The 27,245-nt window shown below is 41.5% G+C and overlaps 1 protein-coding gene across 2 annotated transcripts in view; it reads left to right on the top strand.

Annotated features, from left to right (window-relative positions):
* LOC124122155 (autophagy-related protein 9A-like) overlaps positions 1-27,245 on the top strand; it is a 279,064-nt gene that overhangs the window by 127,263 nt on the left and 124,556 nt on the right. For both annotated transcript variants that reach the window (XM_048386919.1, XM_048386914.1), the window contains exons 10-12: positions 2,667-2,766; positions 9,473-9,513; positions 21,822-21,884. In XM_048386919.1, the coding sequence (XP_048242876.1) occupies positions 2,667-2,766; positions 9,473-9,513; positions 21,822-21,884 (204 nt within the window). The remainder of the gene's footprint in view (positions 1-2,666; positions 2,767-9,472; positions 9,514-21,821; positions 21,885-27,245) is intronic.

Below are 27,245 nucleotides of genomic sequence, written 5' to 3'. Positions count from 1 at the left end.
AGTGTACACAGTTTATGTCGAGTGTGTAGGTCACTACATTTTGCTTGTTGAGGTTATAACGATGTACAGTGCATTTGGCTCCAAATGAGAATAGTGAATTGCAAAATGACTAATAATTGGGAATAGTCTATTAAATGTCAGTAGGATACACTGCAATGAATACCCTGTGCCTTATGATATCTGCTGTTCATTTTTATTCCCATCACTGGAAAACATAGTTTAAGAAATTATTCTCAACAGTGTTCGCACGCGTGACAGTGGGGTTATTCTGCTAACCAGCAGTTGGCTTGGTCAATCAGTTTCTTGACACTCTAATTTCTCCTGCTGTTTTTCACCGGGACGTCCTCATACTCCTGTACCCTTCCGCAGACAGGATTGGACAAAGTAGTTACAGCTCTGTGCAAGTCATGCGCTCAACGACTGCTGTGAACTACTGGAGAGTTAATGTCACTGAGTGCTACATCTGAAGGTATGCCCTCCGCCATACCATCCAAAACAGATGCATTAAGGAGTAATGCAGGATAAGTAAAACATTTATTACAATATTTTTTACAATTGTATACTTATCTTTCATTACTACATCTAAGAACCCACCCGTAGCAGACCTACCTCCCCACGATTTCCTCAGATGTTAAAGATCTAGATGTCTGTGACAAGCAGTAATATGGTGTTTACGTGACGTCATCACATCCAGGTCACGTGGTCTCATCTGCTTGGTCCTTCGTCACACTTCATTGAAACAACTTTTTATCTTATCTGGACCCCTCCAGCTTCAGCTTCTCAAAAGTAAGCAGTAAATGCATTAAGGAGTAATGCAGGATAAGTATACAAATGTAAAAAAATATTGAGATTTCACAAATATTTTAATTAATATTTGCCTTATGATGTTTGTTGACACTAACAGGGGAATAAAGTGTAACAAAGTGTTACTTAATGTCATCATATTCCAATAGAGTGGGTAGATGCTCAAGATGACAATCACTGGATTGTCTGGTTCAGACTTAATTATTTACAGACCACCATCATAAGGTGGCGTTAAACAACAAACAAACAAAGAAACATACTTTATGTCAAATAAGATGTTAATTTTATGAGTAATAGGAAAAATGAACATTTGCAAAGGAAATAAGGGATACATAGAGGCAGTATAAGTATGGTAACTCTCAGAGATAAGATGGCAAGATCAACGCTTACATATCTTAATAATGCTGTACCCATGTCACAGTTAAATGATCAACAGTGCAAGTCAATGTCTTATGTAGCCACCCCATACAAGGATGACATCTGCAAAACGTCTCTTCAAGCTCAAAATCAGATCCTCATGCAATGCCTGGTCAATTCTTGAAGATTCTGTACTGGAGGGTCCCTTGCTCTAACCCTACGTACCAAGTGATCCCATAGATGCTCGACTGGATTCAGGTCTGGGCTTCGAGAAGGCCAAGGCAGAGTCTCAGTGGCAGTGTTCTGGAGATGGTCAGTCACAGCTCGTGCTTGGTGGGGTTTTGCATTGTCATCCATGAAGACAGGACTTGTGGCAAGTACATTGTTATCAAAATGAGGCACAACAGAACAGAATCTTGGTACTTTTGTCCATTTAATGTCCCCTGAACTGTGATTGAATCAAGTTTACATTCAATTGAGCAAGAACCCCATACCATCGCTGAGCCACCATAAACCACTGTTCCCTGGATGATGCACTGATGTTAAGATGTTCCCCTTTGCCTCCAGACACATGGCCTACCATCAGTGTGGTGCAATAAAAACAGGCTCTTGTCAGACCAATGAATCCTCCTTCATGACTTCAAGTTCCAGTGTGCCGAGCCTGACACCAGGCCTAAACAGTTGCGCATTTGTTGAGGTGAGGAGTGTGGATGTCTTATTGCTCTTCTGGCCCTTAATCCTGATGAATTCAGTCAACGCCTGATGTTGCTCAGGGACACCTGATATTGCTGTGGGTATGACAGTTATGATGATGAAGAACAGTGCAAGTTGAAGTTGGCAGCCGTTTTGCCTGGCGTGCAAGGACGTGGCACTGCTATTCTGTGGACGTCCTGATCTCAGCTAGTCCCTCACATGTCCAGTCAATGTGTGTTTTCTAATGATTTGACTGATTACAGTGTTATTAATGTTCAACACGGTTGCAATAGTTGACATGACATGCCAGTCTGATGCATGCAACTGATATGCCATCTTTGATTTTCTGGGATTGTACACTTACATTTTCCAGTTACAGTGATTCCAAAGACTTTCAAATTGCTATAACTTTCATTCAGAATTAATAGCAGTAAAGACACATGAACTTTCTGTCATCAAACAAAATCTCTTTAGAGACCCTTTAGGTGTGCATACGGCCTGCATAAACGCATCCACAAGGTTGGGCAGTTAATGTGGCTACCAATATACAGGCAGATGATGTGTCAATACACAGTAAAGCATTGGAAAATCTCTACATTGAAAGTGAACTTGCAATTACACCTCAAATTTGGTGGTGCGATACTTTTAATGAGGTGTATATATAAGGTTCTATCTTTTTGACACAACTACAGTTTTGTGGCACTATTTTAATGAAAAACAGACTTTTTTACTTGAAGAGTACTTGTACTACAAAGAATTGTTTGTCAATTTCATGATCATGTTGTTAAAATCGTTATTTTGTTTTATTCCAGCTTGGCATCAAAGATTCTATGGCTTGGTGTGTGTAACTTTCTGTTGTGTCCAGTCATTTTCCTGTGGCAGATCCTTTACCTCTTCTTCAGATATGCTGAGGTGAGCCGCATTGTAGCCATATTGTTGCCATTTGCGTCTTTATATTACCCACATCGTGAAGTCTAATGGCCAATTATTGTTGCCCAAGTGCGCTTTTGTTATGACCCATGGTCATATGTCACCATCAATAAACATCCTCATCTGTAAACATCTTCTCTGAAACTATTGAAGCTTACATTGGCTTATATGCACAACAAATGAAAACAACTGTTCAAGATGTTTGAATATCATTTTCAATCTGTCATCTATTTTATACCTGTCATGTGTAAATACAAATCATGTTCAACTACTTGAAATGTCTATTGGTCCTAAGTTAATCTATGTAAAAGTGAGGCTCATAAAATAAATACATACACAAATCAGGTAATTCTTATGAAACTTTATTACATCTCTGCCATAAATCCTGTAATTTGGCTTCAGTCACACAAACTAAAATTTTCAGATTTTCAACAGACGTCCTCTTCACTGCAAATTACACACACAGCTAGTTGTCGCTAAGTAGTCTCAAGCCATGACGTCATTATCATGGAAGCAACCTCACTTTTTTCCTCTGTGTGCTGGTTTGTTTTGTTTGTTTGTTTGTTTTTTTGTTTTTTTGTTTAACGCCGCACTCAGCAATATTCCAGCTATATGACGGCGGTCTGTAAATAATCGCATCTGGACCAGACAATCCAGTGATTGATATCATGAGCAGCGATCCACACAATTGGGATCGATGACATGCATCAACCATCAACAATCTAGCACTTGGTAGTAAGTCACATTATTCTAAGATTATTCTAATAGTTCTAATAAAAATAAAACAGGCATACATGTATACATTAATATTACTGCTGGAGTAAGCGTATGCACGTAAGTATAACTTGTGCTTGGTGCTCTTTGTGAGTTCAATATGCAGTCTTCCTCTACCCCCAGGGTGCAAGAAGTGTGGCCGTTTTCATGGTCACGGGAGATCCTCATGATAACTGCACAAAGTACATATGCACTTCATGTTCAAAGAACAGCAGGAGATGATGAAGAGCATGCTTGAGACGTAGCTCTCAGTGCTGAATGAAGTGATGAAAAAGATCAAGGAGATAGCTCTGGCAAAGAAGAATTCCCCGGTCACAGACCATAGAGGGGGATGCCATCTGTCAAACCTTCATACACGGCTGTACGGCCTTCTTCAGATGACCATACGGCCAGCCAACCGACCAACCAACCATATGACCAGCTGGGTATAAGCCAGCAGGCTTTGCTCTACCATGAGACAATACCGTACGGGAGCCGCATTGAATCCAAGGACCCGCCGTCCACGGCAACAAAGCCCTCCAACCAGCCGACCAGCCAGATTAAGACACCATACCGTGGTTACACGGACTCCATGGGCCTGCCTTTCATGGCAACCCAGCGGACCGACACACCGTCCAGCCAGCCAGTCATTAAGACACCGTACAATCGTCGCACAGACTATATGGGCCACCCGACCGACCAATTGTCCAGCAAGCCGACCGTTAGAACATCGTATGGCTACATCACGGACTCCATGCTGACCGTCCAGCCACTTGGCTTACCGTATGATCTTCATAAACCGGCAGCTCCCAAGGCAGCCGCACGGACTACACAGGATCAACCAGTTTACCGTTCAACTGACCGGTCAGCCGCCACAAGGAAGCCGCACGGAGGCAAATTATACCGGAATCATGGACATCGGAGGATGACGAACCCCAAGGGGTAGATGAAGATAATTACGATTATCCATCCCCCGACGGGAGCTACCCAAGGCGGAAATGGAGTGTGAAGATCAGACTGAGGAATCACCCCAGCGGGATCACACCAAAGCTTACACCTTCGTACAGTTGATAGAAGAACTCTACCATCTTATGCCTGTACTCCAACCTCCTATGACACAGAACTCGCCACCCCAGATGACGAGAATATGGGGGATGCCATGCTCCTACATCATCTCAACACATCCACCAGGCATTTGCCTTGGCCAAGTTATGCAGGCAAGGTAGTAGACCAGATGTCGGAAAGTTTACTCATGCTCAGACATGATGAACAACTACCCTTACCTCCATTGAAGCGGAGAGTGTATAGAATTCATGATACTCCACTTCCGGATTATCAAATTTTGGACGAAGACTTAATGAAGCTTGTACGCAAATAGTCAGAATGAAGGAAGACTTACTCTCCACCCAAGTCTGATGCTTGTGATATCAGTCACTGGATTGTCTGGTCCAGGCCTGATTATTCCCAAGTCTGGATGTCTTCACTGCTATTATGAGTTCAGCGTCAACAAATACTAGCAGAGATTCGTTCAAGAGCTGTTTCCAGGTAAACCAAGAGGTTGATAATGTCACAACCAATTTCTGCTCCCAAGACATTTAATGGCAAATTGGGACATATCCTAGATGAAGTAAGTCAAGACACAAGGAACTATTTCAAGCATCAACTATCAGCCTAGCTTCCAAGCTAACAGCAGCAGATCTGGCCATCAGGAAGCTACTAAAGAAGCAAGCCATTCGGAGACAAGTGGAGACCAATAAGACCCAGGTTTTATTCTCCGGTATTCATTGTTCTGAAGAAGAATACTACCGACATGAGAAAGAGAATCGACCAGTCGTTTCTTTTTTCATGAGGATCAACTTGCTCCTACACCGGCAACATCACAGTTCCTACTCAGAATTCGGGACACATCACTGGTGTGCCGTGTGTAGAGCTTGAAACTAGTCGACTCAACATACAGGACTACAGTCTACTGGGCAGGAAGAATTACATGTCACGTGTCAAGACAGACTGACTGTAAACATCCTTTGACTAGTCGACTGGTCTAGTGGGATTCGTGCAGTATATTGTACAGACTGAATTACATGATCGCTTATGCATAACACTACAAACATCCCCAGATTTTGCTTGGTACAACTAATGACCTTCCTAGGTTTCATTATCAATCCTTCAAGGTCCGACCCAAGTCCGGTTCAAGACATCATATACATCGGAGCAAGATTCCAGATAGGGGATATCTATGCCCACCAGAGGATTGATTCGACAAAACTATAAAGATGATTCAATCATTTTCAAGTCAACCAAGCAAGTCACTGAGGTAGTGGATGTCTCTTCTAGGCAACTACAGGATATGACCTTCAGAGGAAGGCTTATGCTACGTCCTTTACAGACATGGATCAACTCTATACGATCTCACAGCCTAGAGTTCCAGACTCAGTTACCTCCCTGATTACTACGAGAGCATGTGATGAGCGGCAGCCCTATGACTTATCCGAGGCCAGAACACCATCTATTCACAGACGAGTCAGATTTTGGGATGGGGAGCCCATATGGACGATCTCACAGTACAAGGGATCATGGAACACAGAAGAGAAGAACCTTCATATCAACTGCAGCGAAATGAAGGCCATCTATTACCCCATCCTGGAATGGAAGCTACATCTTTACCAATCATCCGTTCTCATAGCCACGGACAACACCACAGTAGTGTCCCTCGTTCAGAACTACCAACTTCCGGTTTATGTCAGTCCAGTTCCCGACTCAAAAGCTCACCAGAGCAACACACTATCGGTGGATTGGACGAATCTATTTGCTTACACATTCCCACCATGGTCTCTCCTAGACAAAGTCATCCACTTTGGTGGATGAGACATATTGCGTAATAATACTGATAGACCCAAGATGGCCCAGCAGGGTATGGTTCCCCTGACTACTAAGACTACTAATGGAGGAACCTATCCAGTTACCTCTTCCTTGAGATCGGCTACGACAACCAAAGTCCAGCATTTTCCATGACAATCTGTCCAGCCTACATCTAACCGCCTGGAAGTTATGACGCAGAATATGCCTCAGAAGCTGTGGCAAGAGCATAGAAACCTTCATTCTCCCTTACTTATGACAACAGATGGGACAAGTTCATCCAGTGGAGAAGACGACAAGGGATTATAACTAATGCTATATCCTACTACATCTACATCAAGACAACAAATTCTGACATGGGACATGGGGAGGGGGGAGGGGTTGAGGAGGGGGGCAGCATCAGAGGGTGAGAACACCCTTGATTATTCTGCCTATTAGGTGTAGGATGGATAAGAAGCACTGTAAATATCAACTATCACCTTTAGTCCGGAAATGACGTCATTACCGGAAGTGAGGGTATAACCGGATGTGACGTCAGCACCGGAAATAGCAGAACGGGGTCCTTCTAACCAGGAAATGACATTTTTGGGGTAGAAATAGACCTAGAGAGACGTCATTACCGAAAAGATGAAGTGACATACCGGAAGTGACATCATAACCGGAAGTGACGTCATAACCGAAAGTGACGTCATGACCGGAAATGACGTAATCGTCGGTATTAGAAGTCACAAATCCAGGTTTATTACGATCAAGATCAGCAAATATGACGGTAAAGCTTGTGAATATATCACATATTTGACTGATTCACAAGTTACTATGACAGTTTCTGATTTTCAAATCCTCAAAGGGAATTTCAGAGGAAATTATCTCAAGTCGGACTAGAATCAGTACATAATGGTTTCCTGAAGAGGTTTGCTGTCAATTACAAAGGGAGTTACTAGCGGCAGATCCCACTGGGGTCCCTCTGGTATACTCTGGCAGATATGTAATAGAGGTAGAAGTTTCGTTAGAATTATTGAACAATAGTTTATCATTGTTAATAATTCTAAGAATACCACCTCTATTACATATGAACTACTCCCTCCCACCTCCCCAATTTCTCTACCTATTGTAGTAGATAAGGGGAAAAAGTGATGTTGCCACCATTATGAGGTCATGGCTTGGTTGGTTACAAGACTACTTGGCGACAACTAATTGTGTGATTGACAGTAAAGAGGACATCTGTTGAAAATCAGAAGTTTTTAGTTAGTGTGATTGAAGCCAAAATACAGGATTTATGACAGATATGTGATAGAGGTAGTATTCTTAGAATTATTTACAGTGATAAATTTACAGGTAACCTAGCTCTAAATTGAAAACACAGTATGTGTTTCTCCTAATTGTCTCATACCTCCGCCAAAATTCCAGTGGGAATTGACGTCATCAGAACAGGAAGTGATGTCATGTGATTTAGAACAACTGTTAAACATCCAAAGATACGAGATGCCAGAACCCGCCAGCCCTTCTAGTATTTTCTGGCAGTGATGGAACAGAAGTAGAATATTTGCAGGAATTATCGATTGTAGCTATCATTGGTAATTCTAAGATTACAACCGTACATCAGCAGTAACCCTAACCCTCTATCTGCATCCAGGATGATGTTTTGTTGGAAAGAAGTGAGGTTTCCCACCTTGCGCATGTGCCAGAGCATTAAGCATCCAGACACCATTGTCTGTACAACTGTTAATGGATAGTTGATAGTAAAAAGGACTTCTGTTGACAATTTGAAGATTTTAGTGTGATGTCAGCCTAAGTACAGAATTTATGGCAGTGATGGTTGCATAATCGCAGGAAGCGATAGGCAATGACGGGGAAAGAGATACTATTCTGTCCCACAACACGTCACCTCGAACTACTTAAGTGACCAAACCCAGAATTTAATCAGCTGAAAAATAAGATACTACGTATCTAGTAATGTATACGGAACATACAGATTAACTTCAGTGTGATAAACTACCAAAGTGTGCTTGACAAAGAGCTCAGACAAATGTTATCAATTCTAGCAAACAGGAAGGAATTGAGGTTTCCCACCTTCGCAAACACAATAGCATTCGGCAGCAGGACACTATTACCTGCACAAGTATTAATGGATAGTTGACAGTGAAGACGACTTCTGTGGACTATCTGAAGATTTTATAGTGTGATGATAGCCAAAATACAGGAATGATGGCAGTGATGTAATAGAGGTAGTATATTCTTAGAATTATCAACAATGATGACTGTTGTTTGATGTCTGGCTAGCTAAGTACATTGATATGCTGTATCAATAATTTTGATGATGATCTGTTCTTTTATGTTTATGTATATTACCTCAGTCATTACCCCTACCTTACTACTTCAATATGTTTGACAAGGTAACAGTGACCTACTTTCAATGACTAGTATGCGCCATGATTTCATTATGTATTTGGTTCATGTGATGGACAGCCCTTTGGATTGTTTTTGAAATAGTTGGCACAGATACTGAAGGTCATATTCACTTTCAAGGTCATAAAATAATCCATGTCCCACTATTCAATGTGCTCATACATTACCGTTAAGTAAATATGTTAATGTTATGATAACATGTAAGATGTATTTCTAAAAAATAAGACTCTGGTACACAGTTAAGTTAAATTATCCCCTGATGTTTTTTAAAAAGTCAATTTTCTCTAGCTTGCTCAATGTATCTTATATATATTTTCATTTCTTAGGATAATCATGGTTTCATGGAGTTAACTTATTTTCTTGATGAAATTCTTGATGTTGTGAATGAGTTACTGAGTGAATGAGGTTTTACTCCGCTTTTAGCAATATTCCAGCAATATCACAGCGGGGAACACCAGAAATGGGCTTCACACATTTGGTTGTGAATGAAACCTTCATGTAAGAAAACATTTTTATTTAAGAATCATTTTGTTGTTTTAAGAAGTTTCTTACTGTTTTATGAAAATATTTCTGAAAGATTTCCTGTGTCAAGATTTATGTTGTTGTTTTAAGTAAACCCCTAGGCAGTGTGATCTTTATTGTTTTTCAACTTCTCCTATCTGTTACATTTCAGCTGATAAAGAAGCAACCAAGTGCTTTAGGTGCCAGACGATGGTAAGATATAGCTTGTAATGCCTTACAGATATTAAATCTTCAACTTGTTAAATCACTGAAACCATAACTCCATTATGCTATCAAGTTTATCCAACTAGCCCAAATGTCATGGCATTTTTGTTCCATACTCATCTGTCAACATCATATCCTCTGAGACTGCTCTGTTGATGAAATTTGTGAAAGATATCAATGTTTTCAGCCAAGCATTCACACAACTGAAATAATTCTTGTGAATACCCTACCTCTATTACATCATAGCCATAAATTCCTGTTTATGCTGAGAACCACACTACAAATCTTTTATAAATTTTCAACAAACGTCCTCTTCACTGCCAACATATCTAATAGTTGTGAGGGAAACCCTATCCCTCGACAGGGGTGCCACTGCGCATGCGCAAGGCAGGAAAAACCTCACTTCTTTCCTGTGTGTCTTGAAGACAACAAGGACATTTTTTTGTTGCATACATCTGTACACGTGATTGCTGTTAAACACTTACAAGCCACACTAGATCATCACTAAAGACAAGCAGAGAACAAGGGGGTATAAGAGTCAGAAGTCTCTAGTAAGTAATTAGTTAGAAAAACAGACACCCGTCTGTTCAGCTAGTGGGCAACATCTAATCACTGGTGACACTCATCCTACGTGCATATGGTGCAAAAAGCACTTGCACACAATATCATAGTGCAGTTATTGCAAACTTTTGTCCAAGGAGAAGTTTGGAAAACTTTCTTGGGCATGGCTCAATGACCTTGACTATAAAAAGAATAGGAGAGTGTCAGCAAAGTGGTTCAGTCCGTTGTGACATCTATCAACGAGAATCACGTGGGTCACAAGCAAGTGTCGCGTGGGGACGCCGTCTCTCCTTCTGAGGAGGGATCTTGTCGCTCATCCTACTCTCCCAATATAAAGGAACCGATGTACCTTTCGGGTTTTAACGTAACCAGTCACGTACATCCGGAAACTCAATGACCCTGATTGTGAAAAGAACACTAGAGCATCAGCAAAATATTCATCTGCTTCATGTAAGAAAGTGATTAAGTCCGTTGTGACACCTAAGGATAATCACGTGGGTAACAAGCGAGTGTCTCGTGGGGATGCCGTCTCGCCTTCTGAGGAGAAGAGATCTCATCGCTCATCCCACTCTCCCAATAGTTAAGGAACCGATGTACCTTTAAGGTTTTAATGTAACCTGTCACGTACATCCGGAAGCAGCTGATAAGATGGATAATCTAGGCTTGGAAGAAGCAACCGATCTCCACTCTATGCCACGCTCCCCCTTTAACATAAATGAGTTCTCGGAAAAAATAACCAATTTAATGTCTGTAAAGATTGACAAACATATGCAATCAATGTCTCATGAGATCTCATATCTAAAAGAATCAGTCGCACAACCCCGGCATGGCCAAACAGGGCTAAGTCACAAGATTCAAAGGAGATCTAAGGCTGAATATGGCAGGGCATCCTCATACAGCAGACACACACAGTCACGCTGAATCAGATTATTATGAGGACAGTAGGAGAGTCATAAAAAAAAGATCGAGAATCTCATTGATTCCCTCCCTCAAACCATAGGGTAGATCGTGAATCACGGACATCGCATCGCAGTATGCACAGAAATACACACCAGTCACCTTCTAGCCACTATGATAGACGAACTGACAAAGCTTGTGCAATTTAGGATAGAGTTCCTAAGCGTGCGCCATCCCATACTGTCACACAGTCCACATGTTACATCACAATCATACCGTTACAGACGACCAGGATTTCTCTACCCCCAGCCATATGACCCACCCCCAGCTGAGCCTGAGCAGGGGTGCAGCTCTATCGCTAACACTGGTACTTCATGCAATGGGGACTCTACTACGGAGGATAATTATAAACCAGATAATTATTCCATTAAAGATATCATTGCAGAACTTTATAATCTGATGCCGGCCTTAAAACCAGATAACAAGGACAAAACGGCTGCCAAACCCTTGTTAGAACATGCTGGGTATGAAGAACCTGTCAGCAAGACTGAAGAATTCCATACCCTCACCTGTCCGTCATATATTGATGACGTCATTAAGAAAATTGAAGCAATTGAACACTTCCCTGGCACATAATATCAGACTTGGTATGCCTGCTATTAATGAAAGTGCTTACAGGACACACAATGCCCCCTTCTCACAGAAGCCGAGTATTGATGAAGATTTCTATGATCTGGTTAAGAAACCTAACACCAGAATGCACGTTGACATGGCCAGAATCGGGGACTTGGACTACATCAATAAACAGATGATCAATATCAGTTCATATATTAACTGGATTGCAGCTGGAGTTCGCCATGTCATACCCCCGAACAATCAGAGCGAAGGTCTTCCCTTAGACACCCCCACGGAGATGACACTACAGCAGACCGGGTTTATGCAAGGCTCACTGGACCATATGCTGAAGATGCAGGAAGATCTTCAATCAGCACAAGTTTGGATGTCAGCACAGTTCCTGCTCATGCAAAGAAATCATCAGCAAGTTCATCATATGATCCCAGAGCCATTAAGAAGATCCATGCTATCACAGCCAATTACAGCGTCACAGATAACAGCAGACTGAAGTCAGTGAAGGAAGCCATTGCATCATCAACTAGTCAGAAGTTTCAAGAATCCACGATCTCATTGGCATCCAAGATACAGAGATGGCCTGCAGATCTTCAGCATCAACAACAGAATCCTAGATCTCGTCATGTGAACACTGTTCGGGATTCTTTTCGAGACTCTACATGGAAGGACAGATCGTTTCACCCAAGTATAGGAACTCCAAAGATGATCATCCCACTTCACAGAGAGGACGAGGCAGAGGCAGAGGCAGAGGCAGAGGCAGAGGCAGAGTCAGTCTCCGAGAGGGATACTGCCGGAAATGACTCAACCAGAGATCTACAGATTCCTTCAGATCCTACCGACATTGCCTGCCCAGTGGACAGCGATTTCGAACTACAGAAGATCAACGATACAACTAAATTGCCGGTCTCACAGACATCGACCCAAGACTACCCAAGTTCAGCACTCCCCCTACTCAGGGACCAGGAGGTTGCCTTATGCAGTACGCATGCAGACAACTGAGAAGCCCTCACAGACGATTCATGGCTGCTCGAAATATTCCAGATGGAACCTATCAAGAAGTTGAAGAATGCCTTAAGACAAGCAGATTGGATGATAAGCCTAGATCTCCAGGACGCTTATCTTCACGTCCCCATCCATCCAATTCATTATTGATATCTGCGTTACCCAGTCAACGGCTAGAGATACCAGTTCAGGATACTTCCATTCGGCATCCATCACCTCATGATATCTAGCGCACTCGACCAGCCCATCAAATCAAGATGCTGGTGGATGTCTTGCCTAGGCACGCTCACCTCCATCCAAGATCTGACCAACAGAGGCAGACTGCAGTTAACGACCCCTGCAAACTGGATGAACACCACCAAAATCCTAGAGCTAGAAAACATCAATTCAATCTCCGCCAGTTCGAATCTCAGAGCTAACTGGTGGCTAACTCGTCAGAACGTCATGCCCGGTAATCCACTCTCATATCCAACCCCCTCTCTACATCAACTCTACACAGACGCATCAGGAGAGGGGTGGGGTGCCCATGTGGACGATATTACAGTACAGGGAAAATGGTCCACCCGAGAAAAGGAGTTATACATCAACTGCCTAGAAATGAGAGCGAGATATCTAGCTCTAGAAGCATGACTAGTTTGTCTGTACCACTCGTCAGTAAAGATTGCTACAGACAACTCGAACATGGCTGCTTACATACAGCACAAAGGAGCACCTGGTGGTTAAAGCATTCCCTCATCACGCCCAAGAACCGGGTTCGTCTCCCGACATGGGTACAATGTGTGAAGCCCTTTTTCTGGTGTCCCCCGCAGTGATATTGTTGGAATATTGCTGAAAGAAGTGTAAAATCAGTCTCACTCACTCAACAACAAACTACCAGTCTACGTCAGCCCTGTACCAGACACGCTAACTCTCCAGGTCGACGCTCTTTCTATTGACTGGGAGAGAATGTTTGCCTACGCATTTCCCCCATGGATTCTTCTAGACAGAGCTCTGAAGAAAATAGAAGAGACAGACGACGTCATAATTGTCATAGCCCCGGCATGGCCAAACAGGGCTTGGTTTCCAAGGTTACTACCCTTCCTTGTGGAAGAACCTCTGAAATTCCCGGTACGTCACGATTTACTGAGACAACCGAAAACGGACATATTTTACCGCCGCCTCGACAATCTCCACCTTCACGCTTGGAAGTTATCTCGAATAAGATGCAAGCCTAAATGACGTCTCAGATGACTTCATCACCGGACGTGACGTCATAATATGCCTAAGTATCACATTGGTGGCTATATACATGGATATTATACCCATAATATGACGCTTGTTTTTTTCTCTCCATGTCTAGCCTTGTAAGTACAGTCCGTTTGACTCCAAATGAGAACGATGAATTGCAAAATAACTCAAAATCCAGAAAAGTGTATGAAACATCAATACGGTACTTGACCATGAATACCCTATACCCAACAAAATCTGAATTTTGTTTAATTTAAGACCCATGACGGATGAAGTTCTTTAAGAAACTATCATGTAACTTTGTATAGAAATGTGTACAAGACACGTAGGGGGACAAACCGTGGAAGGCACAGCGCAAGCACGGTCTGCACGTGCTACACAGTGACCGTGTTCATTCAATGACACGAAGCACTACTCAGCATATGTTAAACAGTTGATGTTGAATGTGTATGATTTCTTTAGAAGTGAAGCAGAAAGAGCAAAGCCTTTTTATGCAATTAATAATATCTGCGCAATGTTGATAAATTAGACAGTTTTCAGAGGCATCAAGTCAGACGTGCAATTGTTAAACTGCACTCAGAAAATAAGTACCTGTCCCTAAGAATTTTGAAGAAACACCTTGAAACTTACCATGATTTACGTGTTACAAAGTACAAACTATGGCAGCTGTTGCATACATTTGGTTACAAATACAAAAAGATAACTGGAGAAAATAGGGCTGTGTGGTGTGAACGGTCTGACATTGTTCGTCTCCGAAATCATTACCTTCGTACCATCAAGCAGAAACGTGAAGAAGGATATGAGCCCGTCTTCTTAGATGAGACATGGGTAAATGCGTCACACACAGCCAGCAGTCAGTGGGTACCCAGTGGTGACTGTAAGGAGTCTGGTAGAAAGTTACCAATGGGAAAGGGTGAAAGACTCATAGTTCTCCATGCTGGTTCTGCTAGTCAGGGTTTTCTCCCAGACTGTGACCTCGTCTTTAGAGCCAAGGCCAAAGACAACAGGGACTACCACACAGAAATGAACGGCAATGTATTTCTGGAGTGGATGAAAGATAAATTAGTCCCTGCTTTGCCTACCAAGTCTCTCATTGTCATGGAGAATGCACCGTATCATAGTGTGCAGGATCCAGAAAGCAAGACTCCAACCTCTAATAACCGTAAAGGAGACATGGTTACTTGAAGCAACGGAGGAACACTACCTTTCCTTCTCGAGCGACGAAACCACAGCTCTATGAAATCATCAAAACTATGAAACCTGACCCCGTGTATAAAGTTGACAGTTACATCAAGGGTCAGGGTCAGGCTGTCTTACGACTGCCACCTTATCACTGCGACCTGAATCCAATCGAGTTGGTATGGGGCATCGTCAAGGGTGACGTTGGACGATCGAACACAACGTTCAAATTACGAGACGTTGAACAACTCCTAAAGGAATCCCTTGGTCGGGTAACAGTAGGAACATGGAGGCGTTGTGTGGCCACAGTCGTTGACGAGATAGAGCCATGTTATTGGTCACGAGATGGACTACGGCCAGCAACAGTCCAACCTATAATAGTGGCAGTCGGTTCAGGCACCAGCAGTACCGACGACGAGATCTATGGCATGAGCGAGTCAGATTGTGACTGAAATTATCATGAGACGGCCCCTCTAACGCTCTGTCATTTCCACTCCCACAGAACGTGCAGTGCATGCATGCTTGCGCTGTGCCTTCCACGGTTTGTCCCCCTACGTGTCATGTACACATTTCTATACAAAATTACATGATAGTTTCTTAAAGAACTTCATCCGTCATGGGTCTTAAATTAAACAAAATTCAGATTTTGTTGGGTACAGGGTATTCATGGTCAAGTACCGTATTGATGTTTCATACACTTTTCTGGATTTTGAGTTATTTTGCAATTCATCGTTCTCACTTGGAGTCAAACGGACTGTAGACTATTAGACATATTCCGTTTTGTCCCTTTTGGCATACAATCCTTGGGTTACCTCTTCTCAAAGCCAAATATCTAAGGGATGCTAGATACCAGATCCCACCGGTCCCTCTGGTGTATACTGGCTATGATGTAATAGAGGTAGCGTATTCACAAGAATTATCAAAGAATAGTTATCATTGTGTATAATTTTAAGAATACTACCTCTATTACAACAGGAATTAATCCCTCCCACTTCCCCAAATATCTGCATCTAGTTGATGAGGATAATGGGTTGAAAGAAATGAGATGATTCCCGCCTTGTGCATGCGCAGTAGAGCCCCTGGCGAGGGATAGGGTTTCCCTCACAACTATTAGATATGTTGGCAGTGAAGAGGACGTCTGTTGAAAATTTATAAAAAAATTGTAGTGTGGTTCTCAGCATAAACAGGAATTTATAGCTATGATGTAATAGAGGTAGTATTCTTAGAATTATACACAATGATAACTATTGTTAGATATTGTCTGGGGTGGTAATTATTTTTCAACTTAGTTCCCATACAGTTCAATCCACTTGTTATTTTATATCCCTGTTTTGTAGAAAGTAAAGTCCTGGTCTGCCCTGGTTTTGTTAAATCTTTGACTACGCATGTATCTTTTTCAAATTTGGAAACAGGAGGTAGTCACTGGGGGCCTTATCTGGAGAATAAGGTAGTTAGGGTATAGAGAAGCTCATATCCACATCCTCGTACAGTAGACATTGCAACATGACTGGTGTGTATTGGAGCATTCTCCTAATGGAGAACATGACATCAAAGTTTCCTGTGATGCTTCTTTTTGAAGACTCAAACAATCTTTCAATTAGTTGGCAAAGAATTTGTTGTTCATAGTTTTTCCACATAGTACATATAAATGTGTACTATGAATCTGCCGTTCCAAAAGGTGGCCATGGCTTTCATAGTGGATCTGGTTGCTTGAAGCTCATTGGTTTTGGGAGAACCACAACACTAGTCTCTGAGAAAATGGCATCACAAGTCAGTATCTCGTGTGTCCGCCATGTGCATTGATGACTGCCGTGCAACGTCAATACATGGAATGGATGAGGAGGTTGATGAAGGCCATAGGCACTTGAGCCCACACTCTGAGGAACGCCTGACGCAGTTCAGCTGCAGTTGTCGGCCTTGGCCGGACGTCATTCAGCCGTCTTTGAATCTCGTCCCACAGGTGCTCAATGGGATTTTTATCGGAACTGAGGGCAGGCCACTGCATGGTTCTGATGCCATTCTGCCAGAGGAAGTCTCTTGTTGCTCTCGCATTGTGGGCACAGGCGTTATCGTGCTGAATCTCGTGGTTGCGTCGACGTGCCAAATGAGGTATGGCTTGTGGTCTCAAGACTTGATCAATGTACCGAGCTGCTGTAACACCATTGCCTCTCCCTGGACTGATGTTCTGGAAGATCACAGGGCCAACCCTCTGTGCAAGAATCAATTCAACCCCACACCATGATGCTCGGAGCACCCCACAAGTCTCTCTCAACAACACAAGCATCCGAATAATGTTCCCCACAGCGTCGCCAGTCTCTCCCTCTGCCATCTGCTGTTGAGATACAGTAACAGCGCTCGTCTGAGAAGAGGACTCTTCCCCACTGCTGGTGGCGCCAATGCTGGTGCTGTGTTGCCCACTGAAGACGGTCACGGCGATGACATGGTCTCAGAATTGGTCCTCGGTGTGGCCTGTGACACTGGAGGTGTCTGCTCGTCAATCGTCGACGCACAGTGTCCGGATTTATGTGTCTCTGGTGTGTCCCTATGGTCTGTTCGAGCAGTTTTAGCAGCAGTAACAAAGCGATCTTGAAGATGCTGTCGCACAATCTGACGATCCTGACGTCGGGTCGTGACCCTTGGTCTGCCACTACGTGGTCAGTCATCTGTAGTGTTGGTGGTCTGGTACTGTTGCTGGAGCCTGTATATGGTCCTTACGTGGACTTGAAATGCATTGGCTACTTGCCGAGCGGTTTGTCCAGCTTGCAATCGTCCAAGGGCTTGATGTCGCTGATTTCTTGTCAATCTTGGCATGTGGTAGCAATTCAATAACGAATGAATGTTATCCGATCTGGGTGGATTTCTAAAGGGCAAGAAATGGGAGAATGCATGTGCATTTCAAATTGTACGGAGCTCACGTGCATCGGGTTACCATGGCCGTTGCCGTGATGCGTTTGGGCAATCAGTTTTATTGTCATCTGCTTTGTTTTTTTATCATCTAATTTCATTTTTCCAGACAAGGTAATGTTACATTTGAGAAACTTTGACAAAAATTACCCAGATATTTAAATGACAACTTTTCATGCAGTGTTACTTGGGGTGACATTTCTTTTGCAGTTCAGTTTATAATTGTGCATCTACCAATAATAGTATCCTTTTATGTTTTCTTTTACGCTGTAAATCAAAATTGTTAATTTAGATAACGTTATATTCCCCAACCACAAAGTTGCATGGGGGATATAAGAATGTAGTTCATCTGTCTGTCCGTCAGTCTGTCCTTCTGTCTTTCAATCTGTCCGATTCGCAAAGGGGACAAATTTTCTGAAAAATCAATAAAGTCAGAGAAAAAGATTTACACACTGATGTTACTGGTCATGATTTCAACTGAGTAAAAAAATTGGTGTCTTAAATTCATTTTTTACAGAACTATGGTCCTAGTGCCTATCTCTTTTTAAGGCTTTATAGGACACTATTTTTATAGTTTATATAGAGTTTATAACAGAAAAATAGGTAGGCCATGACAGAGAAAAGACTGGCCTCCATTACAAAGGAGAAAGAATCTATAAGGATACAGTGACCACACTCACAGCTTGAGGAAGTCTTCCCAGCCAGTCATGTGTAGGGGAGCAGCCACCAGGGAAAGGGTTCGAGGACCAAAAAGCTAGGACCAGTAGCATGTGCTTACCATAACTGAGATGGGGGTTAGAAGACAAGCCTACTGTCCCAGTATCAGATACAGATTGGAGGGACGACAGGAATATCAATGATTCACCAGCCGGTCCCAAACATTTATGAACTTGGCCACTCAATTGCTGATTTCTTTGAGGAATTGTATCATCTTATGCCCTGCCTCAAACCACCTGTGCAGGAAGGGGTCTTTCCTCAGATGTTGGTCAAAGCTTGGTGCCATGGACACTGCACTAAAGCAAAATGGAGTCAATGTTTGTTGCACTGCACTAAAGCATTTTACACTGGCACGGGTATTTGGTGGTCAAGCAGGCTAATGATGGGATAAGCATGTTAAGAAGTGATGAGAAACTACCTCTTCATCCTTGGAAACTGAGAACATAATGGATCTGCCTCTCCTAGACTTCTATAAGTTGGTCAGGTCACCAACCTCAACATTACTATTTTCTGGACTATTCTCTGAATGATATATGCCACTATTTGACAAACAATGAACATTGGCTCTGACATCAACTGGTTTGTATCCTGTGTACAATCCCACCATTGGAAGAATCTTACACAGGAATTCGAGGGGTAACACCTGTATCTTTCCATACTGATCAGATCAGCATTATGCATGGACTCCTGGACAGAATTTGCTATTCACTTAGATGTGGTTGTTCACTCAGTTCACACGCATGCAGAGACAACATCTTTTCTCACAAGTATGTTGGAGGGTTTTGAAGCAAACAATGAGAAATGTCATAAACCGAGCAGTCTCAGCGCCTACCATCTTCAGCAGGAGAACACTGACAGATTACACAATTATTCTGTGCGCCAAAGAAAAGGTCTCATTCAGGATCGTCCAGAAGAGTTCCTTTTTTGTGATGTCCCCAAGAAGTTCCGGCTTCCGGCTTGGACTCTCAACAGTCAGGAAAGTGTGGATACCGTAGGGACAAACCAGCTCACTCTTGGCCCTACTCAAAACTGCAAGATATTGGCGAGGAGAGTCCCTGGCCATTCGGATACTAATGAAAAGTGTGCTGAGGAGGTATTGGTGGATACAGATCTCAGTCTGGGCACTTATTCACCAGTTTTCTTTGTTACCAGGAAGATCACAACTGACATTGGCTTGATTATCAATATGAAGATTCTCAACAAGGAGTTTCTGTTATTGCCACCACAGTTCCTGATGGAGTCAATACGCAAATTTCGCATTTGGCTCAGGACTAGGTATTAGATGATCAGCCTTGACCTCCAAATTGCATGCCTGTGCATAACTATTCATCCTGGATACAGGCAATATGTCAGATTCAATGTAAACTGATGTCGGTATGAGTTCCTAGTACTCCCATTCATAGCACCTTCGCTTTTTAACCAGTCTTAAGGCACTGGTAATCAGTTTTGATCATATCTAGCTTGTGCGGCTCCATGGATATATATACATCAACGACCTTCTGGGAGCTAATCAGGACAGAAATCTGATTCATCAGAATACCACTTTCCTGATACACAACTGTTGTCTTAGCTATTGCTTCAAGTTCATCCAACCAAGTGGAGATTTCACCATTGTCCCGGTTTGATATACCTGGTCATTTATTTATTATAGGGGGTGGCTGGTGAGATTGGTGTCTATCATATTTTGCTGCCTCCCCACCCATTTTATGTATATGTTATTCATAAATGACCAGTCCATAAATAATGTTCAAATTTATAAATTATGAATTTAGAAAAATAGGACTGTGTAATTTTTTCATGACCTCCCTTCAGAATAAGACTATCAGACTTTGCCATTTTCGGTGTGGGATATCAGGATCATGTACACCAGACATGGAGTAAACAACCTCTGAACCAGTGGTAGCTTTGCAAGACTGAAAGATTATTCTGTTAAATGTAGGAACAAACATTGACTCCATTTTCTTTTGCCAATCCAATCAGATTTAAGCTTTTCACCGGTATTGGTGTTAGGTTAAAGAAATAGAGGATATTCAAGTGAAATATCATGTTTCTCTCATCAAGTGACATGGGTAAGGGGATATTTTCATGAGTGGCATACTTTTCATGTAGTTGTCAAGCGGAAAATTTATTTTATTTCATTACTAATGTAAAACCTTGAACATCAATTCTCCCTATCTAACACTCAGGGATGTTTAACCACACCTTGTTATTGTGACTTTAAAAGATGTTCCATGTTTGCAAAATCTTCAGAATAATAACAAAAGTAACAAAAATATTTGATGTCAATAAATAGAGGTTATCACGCGAGTGTGTTTGGGGATGGTAAATATCCTGCATTAGGAATAAACATTGTATTTAGCGAGCCTTGGTTAATGAAAGCAGTGTTTGCTGCTTTCTTTGGCTCCTGATGTGTGTATCTTCAACTGAAAGAGCTAACCCTTAACAACTATCCATGCTGACATGTTGTCGACTTCAGGGCATGATGTTCATTCCTTTGCCATTATTAAGAAGTGGTCAGCTGAGTTCAGTAGGGGAAAAGAGAGAGTCCAAGATCAGGAAAACCAACTGCCACCACTTGGGAAAAGTCTAACAATCTACATGATATCATTATGGATGATTGATGACTCTCCACATGTCACATAGCCAATACAGTAGACATCTCTCATGAGTTGAGATCCTTCTGAAGAATGAAATAGGCATGACAAAGATTTCAGCATGCGGGGTTTCAATCAGTGAAGGGTTCATTTCCACAGCAAAGTTCATGCACCATTGTATGTTCACAAGTGATCAAATGAGGCCTTGTAAGCTTTTGGAATTTGTTATCTTTTATTGTTGATTAATTTCACGAAAATAGATTGAAAAGGATATCTATAATAAGAACTGCTCCCATTGATCTTCTCATGGTAACACCACCCTACTGAAGGTGACTGAAGGTACTAGTTGTCTTACAGGGAATTCATCATTTGTATATTCAATGTCATTGACTCTTTAGAGCAAAGTCCCAGACAGCTATGTGGGTCAGCAGCTTGAATGTCGCTTCCAAAAGAATGTTCCATTAGCAGGGGATATGAGTATTTCATGATTGTTTTTTATGTTTTGATTGAGTTTGTAACATATTTACATGGTAGAACTGTTGTCTTACATGTTAATATGGATACTTTGTCCCTATTTTACTTCAGGTCGAACTATGCACGACTCTACCTACGACACTTCAATGAGGTGGACCATGCCTTTATTGCCAGGTGAGGAAATCTGTCATGGAGCTTCAAGACATGTGCACCTGCTTAATAGAATTGTCTGTTTTATGCACTTGACTTCGAAGTGAACAGATTGACCATCCATAACAGGCTTACATGTCATCCTCGAGAGTGCTATGATAATGAAGAATGCTTGATTCTGATTTGTTCTCAATTTTCCAATTGATACCTCTAAATTATACTTTTTTTCACTAAAAAGTATCAATATAGCCTACCGGTACATATCGATCCATGAAAAACAGGGCTGTGGATAACCAACCCATCAGAGATGCATACTTTCGATATTGGAACATTATCAGCTGTTTTTGACATCATAGACCTTAATCTTAACTGGTTTCATGATGAGATTTAAACACTTAACGAAGGCATATTGTTTGCATACAAATGAATTGTTTGATAGGCATTACTTAGAATTGACGAATGACAAGGTAGACACAATTTTATGGATAACAACTTCTTTAATACTGTAAAAAGGGATGTTTCGTAATAGATCCTTATACCGTTGTCAAGCAAGACTTGCTTGACTTGCTTGACAATGGTATAAGGATCTATACCGAAACGTTGCTTTTTACAGTATTAAAGGGGGCGGTCTGGTAGCCTAGTGGTTAAAGCGTTCGCTCGTCACGCCGGGTTCGATTCCCGACATGGGTACAATGTGTGAAGCCCACTTCTGGTGTCCCCCGCCGTGATATTGCTGGAATAATGCTAAAAGCGGCGTAAAACCATATTCACTCACTCACTACAGTATTAAAGAAGTTGTTATCCATAAAAATGTGCCTATACAAATGCTTATATTTATAAAACTTTTAGGGACAAGTTTGGTAATTTTCTTATTGAATCAAATGATAATACAAGTAAAATAGAACACATGCTTGTGTCAAAGTTCGTGTAGTGAAACTGAGAGGTCACAAGAATGAAGAATCTTTAATGTCATACAATGCTAGTTCTAAATAACAGTGGTATTCAGCTATACTTCAGGATGGTTCCATTGGCAATCAAGTTGCACCAGCAGGCTCATTCCCAGTAAATCTACAGGTTAAGTAGAACCACCCCATTGATTGGGGTTGTCATCTGGCTTCATGCAAGATGTCAATGGGACGGAGACTGTCAACAGCTACTTTGGTAGCCATGGACAGTTGTGCTGAGTATCTGTAAAGTAGATCAAGTTCATCCACATCAAAGTTCCGGGTGGAGAAGTATTTATTTTTAATTTAATTTATTTACTGGGAGTAATTGCCAACTAAATAAAAAAAGTTTTAGAAAATGGAAAAGAATATTTAATAAACTTACCGGTAGTTACATTCTTTTGTCACTATTTTAAAAACCTGTTTTGATTTCCAAGAAACGACTTAGTTGTGTCCATGCAGGGCAAATATGCAGCAGGTTGTGATGAAATTAAAACACATATATATTTGAAGGGATATTTGACAACCTTTTTTTGAAATTATGTGTTTTTAACAAATATTATGAACTTGTCAGGAACTTAGGTATTTTAACTTTGAACTTCAGTAATATTTGTTGTGTATGCGTAATTAGACATTCCAAAAGACTACTGTTTTAAAGCATTCTTACCTCTATGATAAGCAAAATTGCTCAGTTCCAAATTAAAAATAAGAAGGTATTGATTCTACAATGAGACTACCTCAAATTTTGAAACACATTAGGTTTATCTCCTAAACATCAGTATATAACTCAGGTTCAACTCTTGTGACTGACATTAATGTTCAAATGTAGATGATAGTTCCCAAGGAAATAATATACTCTCCTGTTTTCTGGAAGAAGTCAAAAGTTTGTAACAGACACAAGAAAATACAGACTGTCATGTAACATTTTGGTCTTTGTGCTTATGAAGATTACTTACAGACTAGTCTAGAAGTTGGGCAAGTGTGCTAATTAGCTCTTTTAATGCGAATACAATAGATATCCACAGTGTGAGTTTTTGAATAATAATATACCTATACAAATTCTGCATCATTATTGAAACTTTGAATAGCAGGATACAATGATTGTGTGTACTTGTTCTCGCTGCTCCTTCTATAATTCCAAATATGTACAGCAGTGTGTGACATCACTACTGCTGACCTCTTTTCACAATATTGCTGTTCATTAACAGATCTATGTGGAATGATCAGTGGATGATTTTTGTTGATTGAGGGATCGAATGTATAAATAAATGGGTCATGTAAGTAATTCATATCAATCTGATAAACTGTGTATTATTTGTTTTTATGCTTTTCATTGCAACCGAGCAGGGTTCGCCCTAGCCTCTTAAAACTTGGGAACTTTATGACTCTCTAGCTGGGTTACAGGGAGTCATAGGTCTTTTGTAAAGGATCATTTTTACAAAATATTAATTGATATCAAATAATGTAAATACTCTGCCAAAAAAACACACCCAGTGATTTTAGATGTATACGGTATATATATAATATGAATAATCAGCAGATGGTCATTGATTGTTCAAAATTGGCACACATCATTGTAATTGACCCAGGTTCCATATAGCACACTAGGAACAATTAATTTTCAAGATGAAGCTCATCTGTTCTCAATATCTTGTATGGCCACCATTTGAGTCAAAAACTGACTGGCATCATTGTCCCATGGAAGCTATCAGATGCTAAATTGTGGCCTTGGGAATGTTCACCCACTCTGACTGCCAACTGTTGGAGAGTGGGTTAAAATCTGGAGACCTGGAGGGCCATGGCAGGACCTGGATGATGGTATTCCTGAAAAAGGCTATTGTCAGTTTTACCGTATGAGGTCGGGCTTTGTCTTGTTGGAAAATTATGTTCGCTTGTTGTATGTTTCTGTGTAATGTTGTGCCGTTAAATTCCCAAGAACTTGCACCAAGTCTGTTTTACAGGTGTAGGAGATAGCTGCCCACATCATCACACTACCACCACCAAATCTGTCCACTTCCTGTAAACAGTTTTGTGCATAACATTCCCTACGACGCCTGTAAACCATCCACATGGTAAAGCATAAAACATGACTTGTCACTAAACCAAACTTGTCTCCATCACAGTTGTGTCCATGCTCTGTGACATTGACACCACTGACATCACAGCTGACGATGCAGGTCTGTCAAAATGACACATCTAACTGGTCTTCTTGCGCGAATATCTTAAGCACATAAACAGTTTCTCACTATTTGTGCTGATATCCTACGCAATCCTGGTATTGCTATAGTTGTAGAGGTGGCTGTTCCCGACCTCTGGCACATATACAACCAAGGACCATTCGGAAGATTTATCATTGAGTCCAAAAGAAGTCCTTGCCGATAAGAGAGCAAGTGATTGTTCACAGGATAGGTCAGCATTACAACGTTCGAAGAGCCTCAAGAGGATCAGCACAGGTTAGACGATAAGGATCAGGATCGTCACTCAACTCAAGATAAGACACAGAGACTATATTTGTTCCACTGACGGAATTATAGCTTTGATAGCGTCGATCAATCTGACTTGGACTGCCAATACCTTAGAAATGCTTTCAAAGATGAGGCTTTTGGAAGAGAATTGACAATCTTGTTTCTTCATGAAGAATGTGGAATCTGTTCCGTTGCCACTTAAATCAGTGATGTTTGACATGAATAACATCTGGACAAAGCTTTCTCTCACCAACGAAGCTAAGTGATGGACTTATGTCACCTCAATTCAACTTGAAGGACTGTGGCACACATCGAATGGAATCTTTTGACACTTCACCAAAACTAGATGCTGATATTCAGAGGCCCAATCCCAAGAGTACATGTCATACAGCCATAGTTGAAGATCAGGAAATTATGCATCTGGATACAGCAATTTAGCAAACCCTCCCTTCCTTCACTACAAACCTCTTAGCCACCAAAGCTATTCCTTTGTCACAATGACATCTGAAGAGGCTCACATTCAGTGAGCGATCCTGCTTATCCACAACAAATTCCAAAAGGTGATGGATCAGCTGACTGACTTTTTTAATATGTGACAGCTATGAGAAAGAGAGGTATTCTGAACACTTACTCCTTTTCAACATCTCTGTTCATCTAAAACAATGTTTGCCAATAATATCCAGATGGTGGCCAGAGAAGTTGCAAAGTTAAGATATCAGTGGATCTTCTTAAACTTCAGCACCAACATCTACAGGAGAATCCATGTCGCAGACGAGTGACTCAATATAGTCCGTTGAAACACAGACCTAAATGAGGCGTTTCTTTCTAAGAAGACAAACTTTCGTGGGAGGCAAAAGTCCAGTGGCTACTGATGCCAGAACTGTCATGTTCAATCAACGTAGGGACGATAAAGTTGAATCAGCATGTAGTAATAACACCCCCAATCAATGTGTCGAAGCTAGTGTCGGAGGTTTGCCAGCTACCACTATTTTCAATATCCCGCTCATGGTTGTTTCTCCAGCCATATTCCATCCAGCTCATGGATGGTATGGCTCAGAGACACGGTAGGTATGTTAATTTTTATTCGACAAGCATGCAGTAGAAATTTCAGGTCCCAGTCCCAAGTTCCCGGGGCTTTACTCTCCAGTGTTCCTTATCCCAAAGAAAGATGACCAAGTTTCATCTCTCCAATACCAGACCCGATAGCATGGGATCACGTTGCTCAAGCCAACTCTTGGTAGGGTCTGAATGCTTATGTGTATCCACAAACAGGACTTCTACATCAGGTACTTCAGAAAATCTCAGACACCAAGAGACTCCAAACTGCTTTTGGAAATGCCATTCTGGCCAGCAAGGAGCTGGTCCACCAGCGCAAAGGCAAAATATTCCTGGGCCTTAATTGGGATTTTGTGGCTAAAAGTCAATTCCGGTCAACTAGGCGGATTTTTTACAATTCCTCTGTTATCGTCTTTACGACACCCAGAGGATCAGAAACACTCTGCCCTCTGAGAGCTCTTCAGATCCACCGATTATTGATTAAGGAATTCTGCTAATCTGGAATGGTCTGAATAAGGGTTGCCTATTAATCTTATATACTATCATTTTTATGATAGAGTATTCATTTTCATCCTCTGTCCAATTGACCAATGAACTTAGGAAGTTAACTGATTTGGTTTAGACAAAAAGAGTTTGATAGCACAAACTGATTAGAATGGAAATTGGTTATTATGGAGATATGGGTTATGTCTCACTTCGCATGACATCAAACATTATTTCGGTGGGAGTAGCTAAAATTATCATTAATAGTATTTTGTTTGTTGTCCAGGAGTGGTGTAGGGATTCGGAGACTCACGGCTGAACAGAGAGGTTCTGTGTAATGAAGGAAAGTGTTAAGAGTTAAGAGTTGATAAGAAGTACTATCAGACTCTTCAATGCATCCCTTAGGTATGTGTTGTGCATGAATAAGTCAGGCTATA

Source organism: Haliotis rufescens, unplaced genomic scaffold (genome assembly GCF_023055435.1).
Source record: "Haliotis rufescens isolate VD_foot unplaced genomic scaffold, xgHalRufe1.0.p SCAF_10, whole genome shotgun sequence".
NCBI classification, from domain to species: domain Eukaryota; kingdom Metazoa; phylum Mollusca; class Gastropoda; order Lepetellida; family Haliotidae; genus Haliotis; species Haliotis rufescens.
Note: the sequence above shows the minus strand (reverse complement) of the source record. Positions and strands in the feature narration are given on the sequence as shown.